The sequence below is a fragment of the Barbatula barbatula genome (assembly GCF_947034865.1).
Source record: "Barbatula barbatula genome assembly, chromosome: 23".
NCBI classification, from domain to species: Eukaryota; Metazoa; Chordata; class Actinopteri; order Cypriniformes; family Nemacheilidae; genus Barbatula; species Barbatula barbatula.
In genome coordinates this window covers 17240747-17263923 of record NC_136786.1, presented here as the reverse complement: position 1 = coordinate 17263923, position 23177 = coordinate 17240747, and the positions used below count along the sequence as shown (strand labels likewise).

Genomic DNA, 23177 nt, shown 5'->3' with positions numbered 1-23177 from the left:
TTGCGCGTCTAAAACCGTGCGGAAAACGCCAGCCGTGCCTTTCTGTCTTCTCTGCAGCACTCTGAAAAGTTGAACTATTTCCATCTCGATTTGGCACAAGCCGCGTGTCTAAGTTAACGAAATGCGCGTGGAAAAGACGTGAAATGTGAATCGGGCCTTAGGCAACCATAATGGTTCGTGCACTCAAGGCTCACTCTAGAGGAAATGTTTGAGGGAAAATACATTAGTAGGACTAATTAGGATTATTAGCTGGGTGTAATTTGCACGAGAGGGAATACAACAAATTGCTGAGGCGTTTCTAAGCTAGATCGAAAATGAATAGAGGGATTTTACAACTGTTGACTTGAAGAGTGCCCGGTGTCACCACCAAACCGTCTAATGAGCGGAGAATGCCCGCAGGGTCCAGACATATCCTGTCAATTGCTATAAATGCTGATCTGTGATTTTCATGCAGCCATCTTATTCTGTACATTTTCTCCGGTGCACTGGTCAACATGGGTATCAAATTCAATTCAATTTTATTTATATAGTGCCTTTCACAATGTGCATTGTTCCAAAGCAGCTTTACAGGAAAAAATAAGAAAAACACAAAACAGGTAAAACAAAGCACAGTGCATGGTGTTTATAGAACAAGCAAGAATATTCTAGTAAATAATGTCTAATAAATGCAGTCTCCCGGTGGTTTGTTTAGCATATTATGCATTAAGTGCATTCTTTATTGAAAATATATGTCTTTAATCTAAATATAAATTGGGAGAGTTTGTCTGACCCTAGAATAGTATTCCAGTGTTTAGTTTCTACATATTAGAAATCTCCGGAAAGGTATTTACATTATGTATGATTATTTGAAGTAGAAAACAATAATCACAAAAAACAACTTTAGCCAGGTCAGAGACTGAAAAGGCTGGAAAATACAGTATTAGAAAAAAAAGTAGTGTTTAGAACATTATAATTCTGACATGCCTTATTTTTCTAAACCTCAGTTCTCAATACGGATTTACATCCACAACAATTCTTCCCCGTGCATGCAAGCCTTTTCTCATCTCTGTCCAAGGCTGCTTCGCCTCAAAAGTGTGCAGGGTGAAACCAAAGGAGCTCTGAGAAAAGACCCTAATGAGATTTCCACAAATTCCAGCATACATCAGAGAAAATAGCCCGGTAGTATGGCGGCTGTCGTTTTGAGCTATGAAGTTTGGTGGGGAGGGAGAGAATGAACACATTAAACACCATTAAACAGCCCCTTAACATGCCCCGAGATGAGCCGTTACTCCCAGAGCAACATCTGAGGCTCAATGTGTGTCACTAAATCACTTCATTTCTATTCTCTAATGTGCTGTGAGGGGATACGTGATGCATTTTAAACCCGGTCTTTTGAAACAACGACCCCCAGAAGTTAAAAGAGTTTCTCCTTACGATGTCTTCCTTCATCGCAAAGACGCAACTCCCCTTAGAATGTACGTGGATGGCCACTAAAATGCTGAATAATCATTTTTGTTTACTCTGTGAAATAATGCAGAAAGCTTACTACAGGGGCGATGCTGTAAAAAGCCGGTATAAATATGCTGTATAAAGCCTTGTAAATTAGCTCAAGCGAGATGACTTGGAGGTAAAGGATGGTTGAAAAAGGTAAAAGTAAAATCAGCTCCTTTAACAAACGAGGAAAAACTGGTCAGACTTGGGCATACTTTCAAAGCACCATGATCTAAAATGAATTCTTTACACATAAAATGAATACTTATCATTTATAGATAAACTTCTTTCAGACACCATGTGCTTTCCACCGATCACTCAACCTTGAACACAGGATTATGCGACGTAAGGACACATCTATGATGCCCTCAATAGAAAACCAATTAAGGCATTTCAGTAGACACAATGTAAACAATGAACGGCTCCTTGATGCCTTTCTATCTGCCTATTCTACCTGCAGAGACAGCATTTTTTTGTGTTAGGACACTGCCGACGCTGTCAGTCTAAAAAGAGAGGACTAGAGGAGAGGTTTAAATGCCAGACATTTGCTGGCTGCCTGCGGGACAAAGACTTGCAGACACTGCAGTCCATCCACCAACAGACTCAATTTACAGATTGGAGAGCAGCAATAAAGAGCTAACAATCTCACTACAGACAGCACTTCTGTAACTTCTGACTAACACAACAATTTCTCTTCCTCTCTTTCCAAAGAAACTGTAATTCGCCCTTGTTTTTCAGGGCCTCACTAATTAAATGAAAGCTCCTGGGCCATTCCTAATTTGGTCCTGGGACGGTCTCATTTGTGCAGTAAATACTGATTTATATTAAAATTAGTACTCGGGAATTGTGTTTTGTCCATATGTAAAGATTAACATATTTTCTGAAATGGAATATTCCTCATGAATTGGATTGAGATTACAAATTTGCAGAACTGATACAACACCATTCAAAAGTGCCATGCATTCTTTTTCTTTGCGTTGTAGCTACGAACATCCCATATTGTTAGATCTCTTTACCCATAAACCGGTGGTGCCCGAAATATGATAATAAATCAATTTACAATTTCACAATTTACAAAGTCATATAGTATACAATTTAACAATTACACATTAATAAAAATACGCTGTAAAAAATCCCACTTGCAAAGTGTTCTCTCTGCGAAGATAAATAAGTAACTTGAATATAATTTTCTTTTTGTTAAATTGTTTTGCATACACTTTATTTTGTTGACTGGACTTCTCAAGTTTTTGGCCAAAATGTGTCAGAATGTTTGCCCAATTTACAAAACTGAGTATTCTGAACAAACAACATTGCGAGAGTTTGAAAGTTCCCAGGATGCATTGCAGCATGTTCATTCTGTGTTTGTTTTTGTTTGAAAGATTAGGGTTTTAGTTCCTGCTGGCTTCATTTATGCTTAAATATTATTGTTACTGTTAGTTATCTTTTGTGTTTAGAGTTTTTTCAATGAATGATGGTTCTTTATTGTTACCATGATTGAGGTTTGTTTGTTCAATGTTGAGCTGTAAGTGCATTGCACAACAGCTAACCCGCTGTTGCTAACAACACAAATTGTTACACAGGTACTTGATCAAAGTTTTTGTTTGAGGTAGAAAACATGTGCAAATGTAGAACAAGACCAATACATTTGTTTATTTTTAAATAATCAATCTGTCCCCTATTTATTTACAAATATTTGGTTCTGTTGTTCATTAGGTAAACTTATGTTTTGACAACTTGTTTTATTAACAAAATATTTTGAGTTGTGTGGACTTCAAACTCATAAATTTGCTTGTGATCGGTTGCCTTATTATTTTGTCAACCTTTTTTACAGTATATAGAAAAAAAGTTCATTATACAGTCCACCGGCAACAAGCAACTCTAAAGCACATTAGCAATTAATCTGAAAAGCACAAATGTCATTCAGCACAAATGCCCAGGGAAATATTTAGCATTTGATTCCCAGTTCTGATTGCATTGTTATTGATTTAGAGTTTTCTCAGCACTGCCTGGGACAGACGTAACAGATCATTGCATTTTTGAACTGTCAGTCACCAAGATGAGGTGGCCTGTCTAGGGGACAGTGAAGACAGACACAGGCTCTCTCTCTTTCTTTCCGTCTTCACACGGCTCTCAGAAAGAGAGATCCAGCCCTCGAGGCCTGCAAAGAGCCTCCTCAGCCCTTTTGTCATTGCCCGATATCCGTTGAAAAGACAGCTTTCCCCTTTTCTTTTCTCCTCTTGAAAATGAATAATCCTATCAATCCATCCTCTACTGACCCCCTGAAAAAAAAACTGAGAGAGATGGCCTAAATCGCGTGTTTGTAGAGTCTTTTCATCAATCCGTTATTCCTTGGTCAGGAAACGTTGCCATTTAAAGGCAATCAATTTAGTCTTTCTTTTACTCAGCTGTTTCTGTCTGTCTCCAATTAGTAAATGGCTCGGTTTTGACATCTTGAAAGTCTGCACATTTGGTAATCTCCCCATTCCTTCACACAGTAGGGATTGTGACTGAGGCTGGGTCTGGCGCTCCATGCATGAGAGGGCTGGACCGACGGTCTAGTTTTGTAAACTCCCAGTGTACCAGGGCAATATCCAGCTAGTCTTCGTAGTAATTTAGCAACGCCAAATCTGTGGCATTGTATTATACAGTGAATTCAAACCAGTGGGTAAAACATTACTGGTCTCTTCAGTCCTGTTCAGACAGTATTCTTAGACGTTTATCACACACATCTGCTTTTATCGACACAACCTCGTGGTAAAGTTTCAGAAAAAATGAACCGATAGTCCCATAGAAATTGTATCCCATTTAAACAGAAATTGATGAGATTGTTGTATATTTCATATAACATCTCTCTTGTTTTATTTATCACATTTGTTAAACACCAAAATCAAATTATGTTGATGCACAACCTGGAGCGCATTCATCCTGGATTTTGAACTTTTTGACTACTCTTTGGGTAAAATAACAGTTTGTTCAAGTACCTCCTGAAAGCATCAAGTAAAAATAGAATGAAATCAATAAAGAAAGCCTGATTCCGGAAACTGCCTAGAATTGGGACTGTAGTAACAGCGTCAGAAATGATTTTCACCTATAGTAATGATATACATTAAGAGTTTGGTTCCAAAATGAGATTATGTTTTGAAATTATGTTTTGTAATTATGTTATCATGTTTTCATTGTGTTTTACTGGGTTAGTTTTAGCAATTATGGCTTAAATCAACACAATTTGATTGATAGTAATCGTAAGGCACAAAAAAAACAAGATTTTTGAAAAACAGAGTCAACAGTTACAGCATCTCATTTTGGAACCAAACTCTTCATATAATGTTAGATCCAGTGGTGTGCGGTGGACTTAAAAAATGAGGAGGCAGATTTCTATCCATGTCATTTTTGTTAATCTCTGCACTATTAACAAGTGCGTTTGTCAGAAAACCAGTGTCATTTCAGTGTTTATGTATGAAAAATTCCTTTTAATTACTACAAGTTCATTACAGTATGTACTTCTGATTTTTTTAGTTTTTTATTTTCCCTGCTAAAGGTACATCAACACCACTTTCATCTTTTTCTGGAACATTTGGGATTTCCTATATAAGAATAACATCATTACCAATACCATCAATTTAATTATTAGCAGTCCCAGAAATACTCAAAGCATTTAAGAGATCAAATCAAATAGATATGACCAGGGCCGCTGCTAGCCATTTTGGTGCCCTAAGCATAATTCCATTATGATGCCCCCCCCCCCCCCCTTAAAGGTGCAAACTTTTCTTCAGTAAACAGAATAGCAAAACAAAAAACTATCAATGTTTAACAGTAAAATCTCAATTCAGATCGCAAGCTGCACCGAAATTAAAATTGCTAGCCCCGCGAGGCACGGGCTTCGAACTTACGTCGATCCGAATAGGAGACGAGCGCTCTAACGATGAGGCTAAAGCGTCTCGCGTGGCAGGACCGGCGGCGCTGGATGTGACTTACTTTAGCCTTGCTGCTATCCTGATCACAAGCAAAAGTTTTTGAACAAATCTGAACCACGTAATATTCTTTCAACAATCGATAACTCCTCTGCCTCCGCCATCTCCGACACGAATCCTAAACTCCGATTAATACAACTAATAAAACAATTTAATTAACGTTCAATCTAATTTAGCGCCCGCAGTTTAAAATGAATGACGAAGACGAGCAGGAAGGTGGGATCTCGCTGATGAGTTAATCCAATCATAGCCCGTTGGAGGCATTGCCTCCTCTCACGTGACTTTTCTCCATTCTTTTCAATTACCCCCACTCAAACTCACGGCACGCTTTAGGGGGTATATGTAAAGTCAATGAGCTTAGAGGAGGCAAGAGAAACGCTGTCTCCCTTTGGAATTCTTTCGAGCGGGGGCGCTGTTTCACACTGTTCTACACGCTGATTTATCTCATATTTAGCTCAATACGTTATATCCGCTGTCCTATTCTATTTCTGAACTGTTAGTAATATTCTCATTTGATTATTTTCGAGGGGGAGGGGAGACACTGCCTCCCTTGCCTCCTCGGAGGAAACGCCCCTGGTTAGATCTGTAAAATGCAAATTACTACATTTAAATGAAATCAGAACATTTGCGATTTATTTATGATTCACGTGAAATGACAGACGCGGTAGCTCTAAAGGCATTTAGAAAATGTGTTTTTGTTGCAGTATATGTGTGATCCATCCCTATTATTCAATATTTTCCAATTGTACCTTTTCAAATTTTCTGATGCCAAACAGATTGTGAAAGTCGCCATGACTGCACAGCCAACGAGAGCGTTATGATGCTAGTAACACAGAGTGAGACAGACAACAAATACAGAAGGATAAAATGTGTGTCAGAGGCAGAAAGAAAGAAAGAAAGAAAGAGGGCTAAAGATCTGTAGCCCAAAGGAAGAGACAGCAATTAAAAGTAAATGGATCCCAGGGCCCCTTTCAGAAAGGCTACTACAGAATTCGGCCTATTCTTAGAAGCCGTCCTTAGAGAAGGTTTGAGCTGAGAATTTTCCATGCGTGATGAACTGTAGAAAAACCAACAAAAGCCCCATTACCAGGAGAGGGATTTAGCCTCATCTTGCATTATAGAGAAAGAGAAAAAAGAAGCCCTTAGTCAAATGGAATACATTAAAGAAAATTCCCTGTGTCATAGAAATGAAAACTGGAAACAAAATGACGGTGCTCTCATTATCTGAAAGCCAAGAGCTCCACTGGGACATATTCACAAAGCAAATTACAGACGAAATCATTTTCCAATATTCTGCCGCGGAGTTTGATGGTGACTCAGAAATGCTGTCATTAGTTTAAGGTTATAATTTGAGTTGAACAGAATTTCGGTGAGTGTAAACGTCAGACTCAATGTTTATGCGAAAACTGTCGTAGGTGCTAGCATGCACGACCTTTAAAGGAGAAAGATAAGTTGCCACAATATCCGTATGTGCGTTCGAAATGCAAGTTATTTACTGTATAGTATAATAGGACATTTCCACTGGTTCTCTTCATTCTGCCCATTTTTGATGAAAAGCTGACAGCATGCATTATGGGACGGGGAGGCATGTAGGAACTACTTTCTTATCTTTTTGTAGCAGCTCTATGCACTCAATCCATTTCCTGATAGAGTTTAGATAAAACAGGAAACATCACCCATGAAAAGAATGCATCTTTCCGTTACTGGAAATGAAGCCCTGAATGCACAGCTGGACCAATAACACAAACAGACGCCTGTTTCACACATACTTCGTTTGCAGTCTGCTGTTGATACGCGGCTTCTGTGTGCCACAAATTTGACAATTGACACGTGATTTAAACTTTGTGCAGAGAAGCTTCTGCCCAACACACAATATAAAACTGTGTTAAAAACATACTTTTACGTCAAATTTTGATTTGTTCTTTTTGCAACTCCCGGTGTTTAGCTTTTCTCAGAATAAAAGGAATAGTTTAAATACATGCATTTACATTTTCACGTGATTACTTGTGTTTTTCAGCATGATCCATGTGTTACTGAAAACATACCTGTTCTGAATGTACAGTCTACTTTCTACCTGTTAGAAATGTGTCTGTTTCTTTCTTGTTGTTCATTTTTCCCTTGCCTCAGCCATTATCCTACTTGCAAACATGGTTTGGTAATCTACAATTATTGTTTCTCGCTCACGGACAAAATGTTAAATGCATTTTTCTTTCTCATTTGTAAGTCACTTTAGATGAAAGCATCTGTTAAAATGAATAAATCTAAATGCTATCACTTTAATTCAGTGCGTGCAATATAGACTCGTAAAATGCGTAAACGATGGCTGTACCACACCGCTCGTGCAACAGATGGACCACAACACATCCGTATGTTGTGTAAATGCTGTGGAACGCAGTGGATCTCAAACTTTTCAGATCAAGTACCACCTTTAATTGAAATATGTTGTTCCAAGTACCACCTAATGACCGCCATAGAAAATCACATGAATAAACACTTAAATTAATAGTAGAGCTGTGAATCTTTATCTTTACACCTCCAATGTATTATTAATAATTGTTTTATTTACCAGCTGTTTTCAAACTAAAGAACATGTTTTTCTCCATGTTTTCAAGTAAGTCAGCAGTACTAGTGAACACAAAACACTTTTCTGTAGTGCACAGTAAACAAGGCTCTATAAACTCTTATGGGGGATTTATTAACTTTGTGGGGACTCGCAGAAAGCTAACAAACTTATATTAAAGACAAACAACGTGGAAATAATATTTAACACAAGATAGATCAATTCACTTATACTTTAACATCATGAGAACAGCTGTATGTAACAAACAGAGACTCGCACTTTACTGCAGCTGCTTTTGTCAAAGTGGCGTTTCAAAAATACATTGCAACATGCGCTTCATCGATTTAATCTCGAGTAGATGCAGACGTGTGTTGAATTAGCACTTTACAGGTTCAAGTGCAGAAATACATAAGAAACTACATTTGCACGCAGCTCGTCGGAAGGAGAGAGTGAGAGATGCACAAGCGCCTGTCTGCTCACGCTCTGTATTTGAGCCGCACGTCACGCGCCTGAGTTACCAATCGACCAATTATAAATAAACAACAATAATTTTTGCAACTATTTTTAAATTGCACATATGCTGAGATGTAATCCGAATTTATCAATCATTTAGGCATATAAAACATTTGAAATTGTATTTAAAACACGAAATCTAAATGAAGATGTCGTGTCACCTCACGTACCACCGGAGTCCTTCAAGTACCACGAGTGTGTACCACAGTTTGAGTACCTGCAAACAGGCCTGACTGTTGGAGGTAAAAAACTAAAAACAGGTAAAGGCTAACAGATTTTTGTGCATTCAACCTTTGGCAAACAGTCAGCCATCCTCCTCGGGACAAACTCTTACTAATTTTACATCATAACGTTTCAGTCAGATTCCAGCTGTTCTCTTATATGGTCTTAACGCGAATTCAGCTTTTTATTCTAACTTCTCTTCTCTATAAGAGGTACAGAGAAGGGTCCACAGTCATTCTGCAGACCCCTTGGAGCAGACAGAGGTTAAGTGACCTACTCAAAGCACACAGCTGTGAACGGAGAGCCATCAGCCATTCGTGATGCAAAGCATTTTCTCACAAAACAACACCAAACAGCTTGTATATAAAGTTTAGCTGGGAACCTATCCAAGTAGTCACTGGTAGTTATATATGTAACTCTTAGCGTCAAGAGCTCAACTGCTAAACAAAACTCTAAGATCGTGAATAAGACACGTTGCTCAAACTTTGCTAATTTCTAAAACTTTGGAAAGCTAAACAGTTAAAGTATTCTCTTAGAGACTTTGAATGTCACACAGCCATGTGTTGAATTTTTATCCTACTGACTGAAAGTAGTTGTGCCGGGTTGAGATTGATAATTCCATCTGATTTGTTCAGTTCAAAACTGCTGGACTGATACGGAGCAGGCGCTTTTGTAAGTCCAGGCATCAGCCTTTGATTTCTATCAGCTCTTCGGCTCGACTAAACCGAAAACAAATAAATGTATCAATCATGTGGCAGAACCCCTCAGATGTTTAACAGCTCTATTGAAAAAGTAATTAGTTTTTCAATAGTGTTAAAATGCAAATATTTGCCTCGGTCCATTCATGAAAAGTCAGCACTTTTAAAAAACTTGCTTTGTGGCTGGTTTTGTGCAATCTCTCAGCATGAATTCAGCATGAATAAACTATTTGATTAAAGTCGAATGTCACCATTTGTCTGTGACTACACTGTATTGGCAGGAGCCTTTTCCCCTCGGCTTTCATGGAGACGTACATTTAAATATGAGAGGAGGCATATTGTAGCTGACAACACACTCAAATCTCACTGAAATGTCAATGCTTAGCCACTTGAGGAATGGCACCGTTGTGGGAGGAGGCTGATGAGTCAAAATGTCTTCCATCACTCCCTGAGCTCTGCAATATCACACAGAAATACGCAGGGAAAGGTCAGAATTATATATCAAAACACAAATAAAGCGGTGTCATTTACAGAATAATAAAAGCATAAGCAATGTCGCAATGGGACGATCTTCAGCTTAAAGCCATTATGATTTTTACCACAATATATTTCCTTCAGCATCTGTTCAGTGGTTCAATTTTGAACTTGTAGGAAAAACAACTTATTTCCACTTTAAGAAACTTAAAAACTATGGAAATATTTATAGATTGAGATTGATAGATTGAGAAGCATTTTAACAAAAGTAGCTGATAGTAATGGATGGGATGTACAACTGAGAGACTGAAGGTAGTGGTGGCCCAGACTATGGCATATGACAATTCAAGCACATTTTTGGCAGACGGTGTAGGGATCTGAGCAGAGGCCAAACATCAAAGACCTTGCAGAGGTTAAATACCAGGGCAGCTTTTAGGATACGCATCGCAGGTGTATGTGAGATGTACGAGAGCTTGAGGTGATGGTCAGTAATTTATTATGAAATGTCAGAGAGGCATGCAGAGCTTTTCCATGCAGAAAAGAGGAGAATGATCAGGTTAAATTAATGTTTTTTCAAGAAGATTTTTATGAAGATATTAGGTTGAATTAGTGAGAGTCAAATGAATAAAAGTTAAAAACGCTAATACATTCAGCACAAAAGTAATCCATGCCCCTTGACGTTAAACTGCATGTTATTATCATAGATATGGCTATTGTCGCATCTTCGGGTGAATTAAAATCGCATTCATATGCCCCACGCACTAAGAAGGGCAGATCCTTTGAAGTGCAAGCTCTGGAGGGAGATGAACAGCATTTTTCATAAATATAACTGTTTAAATCACACATAATGAATGCAGTAATAAAATCAACATAGTTTTTCCCTTATCCGAGACAACGGTTCACGTAGTGTACCCTTCCTGCAGTTACTTTCAAGGGCAAAAGATGCGTTTTGGTACGTGACCCATCGCGCGAGCAAACCGATTGCCTCTGGATTGCTGATTATAACGTTGTAAATAACATTACGTTTCCTTGGACAGACCGATCAAATCGCTTTATAAGACAACAATCGTTATGAGCTGCTGTAATAACTTTCGTATCGAATGTAGCAGACTTTCAAAGATCTGGTGTCTCAGGACGTGAATTTCTAAAAGCACATCATTCTTAAGGTCTTTGCACATACAGTCCAAAAGTTTCTTATTCTTATTCTCTGAATTGTGAAAAAGCCTCTCAAAACCTTGCTACGGATGCGAAAATCAACCCAATCCGATGTTTTTAATTGACAGACGAAAATATCGGAGGCTGTGTGTAAATGTGGTTGACACAACGTGAGGTCGTATTCATTTTATAACTGGCAGAAATTTCGGATGCAGATTTCAGATTCAATGTGCAATGGCCCTTAAAATTCTCTCTACTTATTCGAAATGTTAAGGCCGGCCAGGTAAAGATGATTGGCGGGCCGGATTTGGCCCACGGGCTGCCAGTTGACTAGCCCTGGTGTAGTGTCAAGTTTTTGCCCAAAGAAGATCACCACCCGTTGCAGAATAAAAGCGTTTCACAAATGGATCAGTCCAGCGCTTCAGATGGCTGAGTAAAGCGAGTTGAATCGGTCGCTCTGTCCAGCCTGCAGCGGGTTCACTGTCTGCTCGCGATGGCTCTTATAATCAGTGGAAACAGCCCAGCAGAGTCAGAGAGGAAGAGAGGGAGAGAGAAGCCCATGGCCAGCCTGAGTAGAAATCAATTAAAGAGGATTGAGCTCTTGTATAAAATACACTAATGGCAATAGCCGGAAATAAAAGAATGATTACAGACATCAAAAAAACAGTTATTGGCATAATCAGTATATCTCTGTAATGTCTTACAGCTCAGGAATTGATCGCAATGAAAGAAAACCGAGGCTGGTCAAGAGCAATTTATGTTGCCCTACAATTGGGGGGCATAATAACACGGCGATAAGGAAAACGACTGAATTCAACTGGTAAAACATGTTCGTTTGTCTCAACAGCCAACTATCTTCCCATCATAACCACCATGGGCAGATCGTACAACTATAGGGTGATTTCAAAGCCAGTAATGTAAACCACAGTTACAACACTCGAATGCTGTCTGTAAGTCATCTGTTATTGCAATAACAACACACTGGTAAACTGGGGTGAAATTATGTGAATTCTTCGCTCTAGACCCTTGGGAAACAAGAACGCATAACCGTATTGTGACAGTGACCCTCCAAAATGAAGAACAGCCCTTGCAGTGACCTTGGGAATCTATCAAAGAGAGTCAGCATTTTCAAAAGTGCCTCCCAGATATGGCTCTGAATAATGTATCCTATGAATAAAACACATTAACGACAAAACATACTGAATAATTCACTTTTCACCGCCCGCATGCCAGATATTAGGTCCTCTGTCACTCAGAGGACTCTCATTGGCCTGTCCCCATTCATTTCATATTTTTTATCCTCAAAAACTGTATGTAACCTGTCTTTCTTTCTGCGAAACTTTCTCCTATCTTCCTTGCTCTCCCTAACACTTGTTCTGCATTTTTATACATTTTGTTCACACTTTAAAAATGTATGTGTCGGGAACATTTGATTTGTAAAATACATTACAATATTAAATCAAATCAATAAAATATGATAAAGTACACCACCACTTCAGTCCTTCTGAAACATTGAATCTCCCTTTTTTGTGCTTTTTATTGTTCTGCCATAAGTAATTATTAGTCACCCACAAAAATATCTGACCAATTAAGTGTCTGTCAACTCTGACCTGACAGTACTTAATCATTTAAAAAAATACAGTGTTTCTTCCATTTCCTGAAAAACTGTGAATTTGGACATCTAAGATTTCGGAAGGACAGCGGAGATATGATATTACTGCAGTGTGGAGAGATGAAGAGACTAAAAGAGATAGGAATAAATGGGAGTAAAAATCGATTGCATCAATATGATTCAGTCACTCACCAGGGCGCAGTACATCTCTGGTGGGTCTCCGCAGGTGATGTTGGGGGGATCGAGGGTTACTTTCAGGTATTTGGTCATGTCTGCTGCTTCTGGCTGACAGGCCATGTAATACCAGGTCGGGCCCTCGTCCGTGTACCCATGGGACTTGCACAAGTCGTAGTGTCCCCAGGCTGTGGGATAGTTTTGCGTGGCCTGACACACTGTCAGCCATGATGCTTGCAGTGTCAACAGGAGCGGCAAATGCATGGCTGCTTCCTTTAGGTGGGCCGCACTTCTAATAGATTATTCACTGCGGTGTAAAGTAAAGAGAAAGAAAGAGGCGAAGAGGAAGAAGCAGGCCTGTTTTACAAATTAATCCAATTTTTATTGAGTGTGGGTTTTATGGGGTGTGGTAGCATGCCAGCTTCCTGTTGGTGAGGTTGGCAGGGCTGAGAGCCAACTGAACTGCTTTTATCTCCACCTCTGGTCTTTATTGTCTACGTTGGGCAGAGGCAGAGGTGCCGGTAAAGATAAGAGAAGACGGAGCGATCGGTTAAACTGAAGACAGAGCAGGGCTTCTGACACACTGACGAATCACCTTCCTGTCTGGATGTTGACTGACAGCTGTCTCAGCTTTGCTTTCTGTCAGTCATCCTCTGTTGCAGCCTGGCATCCGCACTCTGCACAGAAAAAATAAGAGAGGAGATGGTGAATATCAGCTAGGGGATTGTGTTTGACAGCAACGGGGAAATTTGCGCTCCAACTTTTCTATGGTGGTGCCAGTCAGGTGTCTGGTGTGCCCCAAAGAGAAATATCCGATATCTAAAAGGCCATCAAAGAAAACTCAATCCATGCATCCACTTCTGACATTACCCATAATCCCCTGTGGCTCCATTCTCTTCCACCACACCTAAGATCATAAACAATATATTTTGATTCTAAATATAAGACAGACACCGATATATGGCACAAAATGAAAATACGGAATATAAAGAGGTTAGAATTCAGACCAACACCGCAAAGCCGATGATTGCTTGGTAGCCTTTTGTGAAGAAATTGATGAAATTGTGAATAAGAAAAGTCACAGGGTTACTCTCACAAAAGTTACTATAGACACATGTTATCGGCTGTTCTGCACCATGCTATATTTTCACCATCTAAATATTTCACAGCAAGCACTGTGCACGGAAACCACAAACACATCATGGAATGGAATTTACGGTTTACATCAATACTTGAAAAACAGGGATGACTTGCGGAAAGAACTGCCTTTTAAGTGTAATCAATGCAATGGTGAGTGATATCTTTCATTGACTTAATAATTGTTGAATCTTTAGCTTTTAGCAGAGCTGGGTTGAAGTGTAAATTAAAGATGGATTCCTATGATGACAAGTGCACTTAAGGCCCTTTTTCTGAGTTTATGAGCTTCATTCTCATGATCTTATTGTCCTGCATACACATCTCATCCGAGATTTCATTCAGTCTCAATGGTCCGTCGATTTCTTTTTTTCTAAATCTTAAAACACAAAACTTCAATGTGTAAAGAAATGTATGAAAAACTTTAAAAGGTTCTGCCCTTATGTGCTGCTTTAGAAGAATTATAAAAAAAGAGCGAAATACTATTACAGTATACAGAGGCAAAGTAAAAGACTGTAATTGTGAGATCTTTGCTTGTTTTTTTAAGCTTGTTTTAAAGCTTTAAGGCTTCTTTAAAAAAAACATCTTAAATAATAAATCTTGTTGGCTCATGAATTTCTTGCTTTGTTTTTAAAACTTTATTAAAGTACATACATGTTTCCACACACATGACCTACTGAGCTTTGATTAGATTAGATTCAACTTTATTGTCATTACACATATACAAGTACAGTGTAACGAAATGTAGTAAAGTTTGACATCATGACATCTGCGGATTTACTTATTTCTTGTCGTTTAAGATTTCGGTTATCAGGAAATGGGTGCAGTATGAATTATGAAGTTCTTTCAATCACTTTTTGTCCTTTTGAAGCCAAATTCAACATGTCAGATTCAATCTGCTCGCAATCCTTTGGCTGTCCAGTAAGAGCAATCGATACAGAGCTGTTAGAGTCGTCTATGCACGTTTGGCAAAATCACAGTTTCTGCACTGCACAGCTCCAAAATGAAGAGAGAGCAAAGGTTGCCAGTTCCCCCTGATGGAGGCTGGCAGGGGGATAATTGACGACGACTTACCAAATGCTCTGAACGCAGGGGCCAGGAGCATTTTAGTGCTTGTTAATCAGTCTGTCCAGTCAATACAGCTGCTGACCCCACACTCGTTCCGTCACAAGCCCCACAGTGATCAATTAACCTTGTGTGCCCCAAAAGAGGCGGAGCGGCGAGTGCGATTACAGCGCAGCCTCACAGCAAACCAGCCTCGGACAAGAGCTCTGTGCCAGAGCTCTGCCAAGAATAATCTAGTGGGTTAAAAATAATTTGCACGATTGCTGTCACTGTAAAATTACCAAACAGGGAGTTGAGTCGGCTTGTGTGTAATAGAGCATAATTCCCAATTGGGCAAACACGGAGCATGGAATCACAGTCAGATTGTTGATAAAAACTGCCTGTTTAAAGCCTGTGTATTTAAATTATTAGCTGACAACAAAGCTGTATTTAAACTTTAATAAATGCATTTAAAACATCCAATAGAGACTATCCATTAATTATATTACACCGCGTTGGCTTAGACATTTAACCTATGGATTAATCTAAATGGATACTGGCAGCACTAGTAAAGGTCAGTTTTTTTTTAAAGAATCTTGTAAATTAAAGTATGACCATGTCCTATTAAAACTCATTACATCCATCACAATGACCATTATCCTGGGCTATGGATGGAGGGTCTTATTAGATCCTCTAGATTTAATAAGGACAGAGGGAGGAGAGCGAAAGACATTTTAGACAAAGAAGACGTTTTAGACAAAAGGAGTGGGTGTGGCAAATCTCTTAATGGTTGTTATGTTGAAGGTGGGGGGCATGAGGGGCAATAAAATTAATCAAACTACCTTCTGGCATCTGTGGAATAATGCCCCGAGTATACAGAACTAGAAGACTTCACTAGACAGGTCCAGTAAAAGAGCAACCGAAGAGAGACGGATACACTGACAGAGAAAGACTGAGGGGAAAGGATGGTGTAATGGGCTATTAGAGAAACAGGGAAGATAAATGTCTAGGGCACATTAAAGATCACACATGCCCACTTGTTATCACTTTCTATGATCCACATAAGAGTCCCCTTAATTATTCTGCTCTACCTCTGGTGAAGGGAGGGTGGCTGGCTGGCACACAGCGCGGGATGTATTCTAACAGAAAAAAAGGGGTTTTGAGGCAGGTCACCTTCTTAAACATCTATTATTTTTAACATGAGCCCCTGATGAGCGGATTCACAAATAATTCCACCGTAACAAGGCATGTAGCTTATAAAGCATTGTGTACTTGTCTACATCTCAAAAGTAAAAGCAATAGTAATCATGTAAGTTATATGTTTGTTAATTCCAAGTTGTTATTTTTGCCCCAGGGTGACTCACTGACAATATCCATCAAAAACATGTTTTTGATACACACGTGTAGGTGTTTATGTAGTTTTGGACAACAGATTGAGCTAAATGTTTTATTTCTGTGTCAATCATAGGTTCTACATGACCTTGACAGAACAAGGATGAACTGAAATCATATGGTTTCACTTTGATTTCATTCCCTGGGCCATTGAAGCGTGCCTGCACATCTAAAACTCTTAAAAAGCATATAGTGGACTCCTCATACACTTAGCCACCAGACTTGCCCGAGTAGATACTTGCCAGATGTCAACTTGTTTTGTTTTATATAGATCAGATTCCATAATGCAAATCTCTTTCTCCAAAACCCTCCGTTCCATTACCACATTTCTCTGTCTGTCATTTGTTTTCTCGGCCTGTGATATAAAGGGAGGTGTGGCGCTCTATGAGATCTGTGCTATTGCAGCATCTTGGGATTTCTGCACCCGCCCGCACAGGATCACTGATTCTAACATAAACAGTCTGCCAATATGACAGGTCTCATAAATAAACATGCAGTGCAGCAGGGAGTGAACATGTTTTCCCTAAACATGACAGCCCAACACAAAAACCCACAGAGTCTGATGATCTCTGCTCTAATCCAGACTTATCCACTGCAGAACTATATCCACTCTGGTGTGTCAACTCTCCTAATATTCAGGTGTGCCATCTTTCTTTTATCTTAATGTGTAGCAATCGTGAATAAAAAGCGTCACTACATGTGATTCAGCCTATCAGTAGACTGCCAATTCAAAGCGCGGGTTTGTCTGCACTCCATGAGTGCCACTGAACCTGGCAGACCTCCTATCCCATAATGCAATCTGATGGTTGTCAGCAGACAGGTCCCTGGCCTCGGAAGAAAAGAATCTCCCTGAGCGCAGCTGCTAAACCAAGCTTGACTTCTCTCTCTCCTTCTCTTTATTCATTCTTCCTCTCTCCTTCTTTCGTTTCCTTCCCGTCTCATCAGAATGTTCTGTCACTTTCTGTTCATGTGTGAAGGCACAGGCTGCTTGACAGGGCGACTCTCGGCTCCAGCAATGGCATTTGTGTCGTGCAGCTTAGCTTCAGGGGTGTTTTTCTCAATCTCCACACACAAAAGCTCCTATAAGAAGACTGTTGTCACAGAACCTTCTCCCTACAACTCCCAAACACTCAAGACATCACCCTCCACTGCCAGACACACACTTTGCTGTGACATCGGAACAAGTTATGCATTATTAAATATACTTTTCCTAAAAGGCTGCTGTAGCACACAGTTTCCGTTGCGATATGTCAGGCTGCTCACAATAGCCCGCTAGGGGAACGAAGCTTGAAATCATCATCTTGGGATCTCGAGAATCATTTTGCACTGAACTATAGACATTCAAGCAGATCAAGTGCTTTATTTTTCTTCCTGTTGCTTTTTAGTTACATTATCGCTACTCCTAAATCCGCTGTCAACATGACACAGCTTCGATAACCGAAACTTAATTTCCTCGTTCACAATAAGATCAGTTCACTGACTCAATGCACATTTAACATAAACTACTCATATGCAACATCTACTCCTACGCCATTGTTTTTAGACAGGTACTGAAAGCAAACGTTTAATTTCAAAGCAGTTCTGATGAAAAGCTTAATTTGAAGACGCTATACGTTTTGAATTTGGACCCTTGGAGAACAAGTCTAGAAACAAGAAACTCCATTAAATGATAGTAATAAACAATTAATCCGTTAGTAATAGAATTTAGCTGTTCAATTGAGGTTTAAAATAATGAATTAACAAGCCACTAATAGATTTCTACAAAATAAATGTAATTTATTTTAAATTAATAATACATATAAATAAGATTTTTATCCAAATGTGTCGTTGAAACATAAGAATGACAATGAATCGACGAAGTTTCGACAACAATTTAGCTGGTGTTGGTAGTATATGTTTTAATTTGTCATGTTCATTCACTTTATGACTTGACTGAACTATTCTAAGCTTCCTTCTTTTTCGCAAAGCAATTTACTATTACCGATTAAAACAAATGAAGGCATATCAGTTAAGAGTTAACCTTGCACATGCGTCAATAAAACGCATACCGCCACAAGTGGGCGCTCGCATTCACATTCTGTAATAGGCAGCGCTACACCGCTTGACCGCTTTTAACTGTCCAAGGTGCTGAAACCCTTTATGCATTTTCTAGTTATATATAGGCTTACAAGTATAACCTGTGCAGGTTATAGATTAAATTATTCAATAGTAGACAATAAATCACACACTGGTTTAACCCATTTAAATCAAGACTCAGAAAGTTAAACATGCACCGAAACCAGAAGTAAATTATTACTCAAAAATTCGCAAAAACCAGCTGAAATGAAGACGACGGACGGAATACTCACGTTATTGAGATTCGCTTTCGTCGTGAGGGGTCCCGCGGAGGGCTGAGTGTTCAACAAGTTCACGAATGACCGTACGGCATCCTCTTAAAGGCGCGTGTTAATCATAACGCGATGAGTTCGGGAAAAAACGAGCCCCCCACCTCCACCCGAACTAAACGGGCTGACTAAACACGGCGTCTGTCAATCTTTCCTCGAGTACCACATCCGTCAAGCGCGAGACGTTACCGGAGCGAGAATCTCTGAGGCAAACTTCGAAGGGAAACACGACAGATGATTATCCAAAGAGCCTTTCCGGCGCGCGACTTCCATTTCTCTGTGTCCCAAACTCACACATCCCACAATATCTCTTTCTCCATCGTCTTTACTTTTGCGAGTGATACGACAATCACCTCGTAAACCTAAATAAACTTTGAATAGCCGAGTGTCCGCCGCTCCTAGCAGCTGTTTTCATGCGCCCTGTATCCAAAATAACCAAGAGCCTCCTCGCTTGATGGCGGAGATAAGAAAAACAGGGTTTTTTGGTGATATTTTCACCCTGTCCTCGTCGTTTCAGTCAGTCAGTCGAGCTGGACACGAACGGCACCAATTACCAATTGAGCGTCCACGATCCCCCCTCGTGCGCATTCCCTCGCGCGCCTGTACCGTGAGCGTTAGGCGGGAAATGATGGCTAGGGAAGATTACGCACTTGGACACTCCACGCGCACTCTCTGCTTTTACACATCCACTCAACCCTCACTGTTTCTGCTCATCCTCTCATCCTCTCATCCTCATCCTCTCCCTCTCTTTCTTTCTCGTGGCAGTTTTTAACTCAGATGGGACTTCAGCAAAGGATTAAACGGACAGAAAACACAGCCTCCTTGTTCTTGTAGTTTGACAAATATAAGTCTCTTAACAAAATACTGAATAGGGTATGCCATCCGCAGGGTCCTAAAGGTAGCGAGAATTTTTTATTAAAATACATATATTAAGTAATACAAAACTTCCTATTTGTCTGTTTATGGTGTCTGGGCACAGTACATTATTTGGGATAAGATCACGATCAGTCATACAGCTGGTATTTCCTGCAAACGAATAAAATATATAATATCACAATTGAACAATATTGTTCTTAAAGTCAAATTCATGTATTTGTGAATTATACTAACTTTACAAAAGAATGCCATTGGGGTCTACAAACACAATACTAAGTGTGTAGAAGTGTGAACAGCCCTGTGCAGGGAATACAGGGAAAGGAGATTGTGACCAGAAAATAAATGCCAGGTTTTCTTTGACACAGATCAAAATAAATATTCTGGCATAAATGTAACAAATGGCTCATTTTCTAGAACTAAAGAGAAAATGCTATGAAAAGGTGATGGATTTTGGCTATGAATGAAGCCGGGATATTCTTTAGAATCAATTTAAGCAGGCCAAGTATTAAGGTCCAAAAATAAATAAGACTATTTCTTTAATGCATGGACGCTCTATAAAGTTACATGCGTTAGGAATGTGATCCAATCTAAGAACTGGTGTAAAAAGTTATTTTTTTCACAAAGAACAGCACATGTACACGTTCTTGGCAATCTACACACATAGTTAGCTAGAAATCCAAAGTCAAGATTTATAAAATGAATGACTTATCAGTTGTGGGTGAAATCTATCACCAAATGTTGCCACACATTAGAAACATTGGTGAGCAATGATGCTAAAATAGCTATAGTGATAACTACTTAGAGAAATTAAAAGCTTGATCGTTTATTTAGATTCTGTCAGAAAGCCTTTTATGCCAATGTCATGACATAAGGTAGTTGCGTTTCTCCTTTCAGCACATGGGTAATATGTTAAAACATATTATAAAGATAAATTTAAATCTCACAAAAGAGTTTCACACCGGCCGGGTCCACTGAAACAGGCAGGTTTTCATAAATATACAGCGAGAGTTACAAGTGCGCAAAAAGGGCATTGTAGAATTTACGCACTGCAGGCAAAGGACAATATAATCATCCATTCAGAAAAACAGCAGGTCCGTATACCACACGATTCGTACCGTATTACAATCGCGGTATTTTCCCAAAAACGATGTCTTTCAAAGCCAGCAAGTCATAATTAATTCACATCGCGCTGGCGATCCCACAAAATGCCCAACGCACATCAAAAGTTTGGAGAGACGCACCCATTACACACACATGCATTGAAAGAAAAAACCTTTACTGATCTCACCTTTTCTCAAAAGCTTTACTCCAAAGTTTCTTTCCGAACAGTGCGACGAGATATCATGTAGCGCACCGATATTTAACGTGTTTGAATCGGGACATCTTGGAGACGCGCAGGTGCTGAGCTGAACTCGGAGGCGACCACTCCTGTCCTCGGCTCCGGGAGAATGGTGGTCTGATCGAAGGCACAAATGGCACTTCAGCGAGTCAAACAACTCAGCAAACACATGCGACGGCGGGCAAGCACTTTGCCGGCTTCGTTTTGCTGAAGCCTTATTTTCTTTCGGGTGGATGTGCTGAGATGGATATGGTTAGGGTGGGATTATCAACATGTGGCGGATAGTCGTGGTTGCGAGTTAATTAAAGAGTCTGGGTAATGTAGGCTATTACATAACAGGGAATTCATTAATAATTGTAATACTATCAACGATGTATAAAAACATTAACAAGATATTGCTAATTGCGCAACATTTGGATATCCAATTGTTATGTGTGAAACTTCAAGCTAGAATTTTTTCCTCTTGCTAATGAAATAAATAACAAATGCACCGTGCTTCTACAAATAGTGATAATAACATTATATTCTACTAAATGGGCCTTCAGCAATAAGTGAAAATTACCAATGTACAAGTCTGTCACCAAAGAACACTTGAAAATAAACCAAAACCTTGCAGACAAGAATTCATTTCAGGTTGCCAAGATTTATAAAGTTATTCTGAATTCACTGTAGAATGTATTCTGTATGAATTTATGTTAAACCCTTGAGAACAATTGTTCATACAATAGTGAATGTAGTATACTTGATTCATTTTATTGCACTTCTGAACAACATAAGAACACATTGTCTTATCAAGAAAGTTGTATTACTTGTACTGTTGGTATTGTTTGTGTCGAGGTTTGGATTTGCACCGGTTGCTCTAAATTAGTGATGGAGAATGAAAGAAACTGATCAACTTGATATACCTTTAATTGGTGTAATTTATAAATAGCTCCTACAGTGAAAAAAATGAAGGCAACTGACTTGCATCCTTTAGTTGTACAACACACACAAAAATATACTTCATAGAACAAAAATAATGCTGTCTTTTTACAAGTAAATTGATATTGCATATCACCAGGTGTTGTGTGCCTCCAGAACACACATACATAAAAAATCTATCGATTTTCTTTCTTTAGAGAGCAAGCATATCCGTTGTATCTGTGCTTACTATTTCATATTCTGCACAGCTATGCATCTTAAAATCTATCAGTGTTCAATACCTCGCTGGCGCTGCAGTTGACACAGACGGGCGTCTCACGTGACTCCAACAGCCAGTAGCATCAGCCTGCATTTCCTTCTGTACTGTAAGAGCTATCAGTTATCTGAGAATTGATGACTGCCTCTCATGTGGCTCATCACTGTCTCTCAGATCTGATGAGAGTATTGAGTTTCATCTGTTGCATCCAGCGCATATCTGTCACATGGCAAGAAATATGAAGAGAAATCACTGTTCAGTGAGACAATTCTACAGTTGGTTCAACCCTTTTATGGACATTCAATGTTATTCCAATAATATACTAATCTTTTAAAGCAGGTCGCATGATTGTGGATGTTAAGGCATTAAACCAAGGAAAAGGAACCACATTTCTTCTGAAGGTGAATATCTAATGACTTTTTAGATTCTTTGAAACCGACTTCCCTGTACGGAAAAAAACAAACCATTTATGGTCCAAGTCCACACGTAAAAAAAGAAATTCCCAAACAATAGTCATGACAAATTTAATGCAACATTCAGATTTAGCATATTACAGAATTTGGATCAGAAATGTATTTGTAGAAGTTCAGTTATTTACGAATCTCATAATTACACTATGTCGTCTTTATTTAAATCCAGAAATTCTAATCATCTCGAACTTTTCACCAAAAGGTGTCTCAAAGTAAAAGTTCACCCATAAATGTCAGCATTTATTCGCCATCTTGTCAATTGCTTGTCAAACCTGCATGACTTTCTTTCTTTCACAGAGCAAAAAATAAGATATTTTATGGAATGTCGTCAACCAGCACTCATTCCCTTGCATTGGTTTTGTGTGCATACAATAGAAGTGAATGGGTGCCGGCGCTGTTCAGTTTCCAACTTTTTCAAAATATCTTCTTTTGTGTTCTGCAGAAAAATGAATGTCATACAGGTTCGAAATGACAAGGTGAGTAAATGATAACAGAATTTTCCTTTTGGGGTA

General features: G+C 39.2%; 1 protein-coding gene across 1 annotated transcript in view; it reads right to left on the bottom strand.

The window, feature by feature from the left end:
• Nucleotides 1-19546, bottom strand: part of ntng1a (netrin g1a) — a 73481-nt gene extending 53935 nt beyond the window's left edge. The window contains exons 1-2 of the mRNA XM_079487674.1: nt 18768-19546; nt 12868-13526 (exon numbers count right to left, since the gene is read on the bottom strand). Coding sequence (XP_079343800.1) covers nt 12868-13113 — 246 coding nt within the window. The 5' untranslated portion in view covers nt 13114-13526; nt 18768-19546. The remainder of the gene's footprint in view (nt 1-12867; nt 13527-18767) is intronic.
• Nucleotides 19547-23177: the final 3631 nt, after the last annotated feature.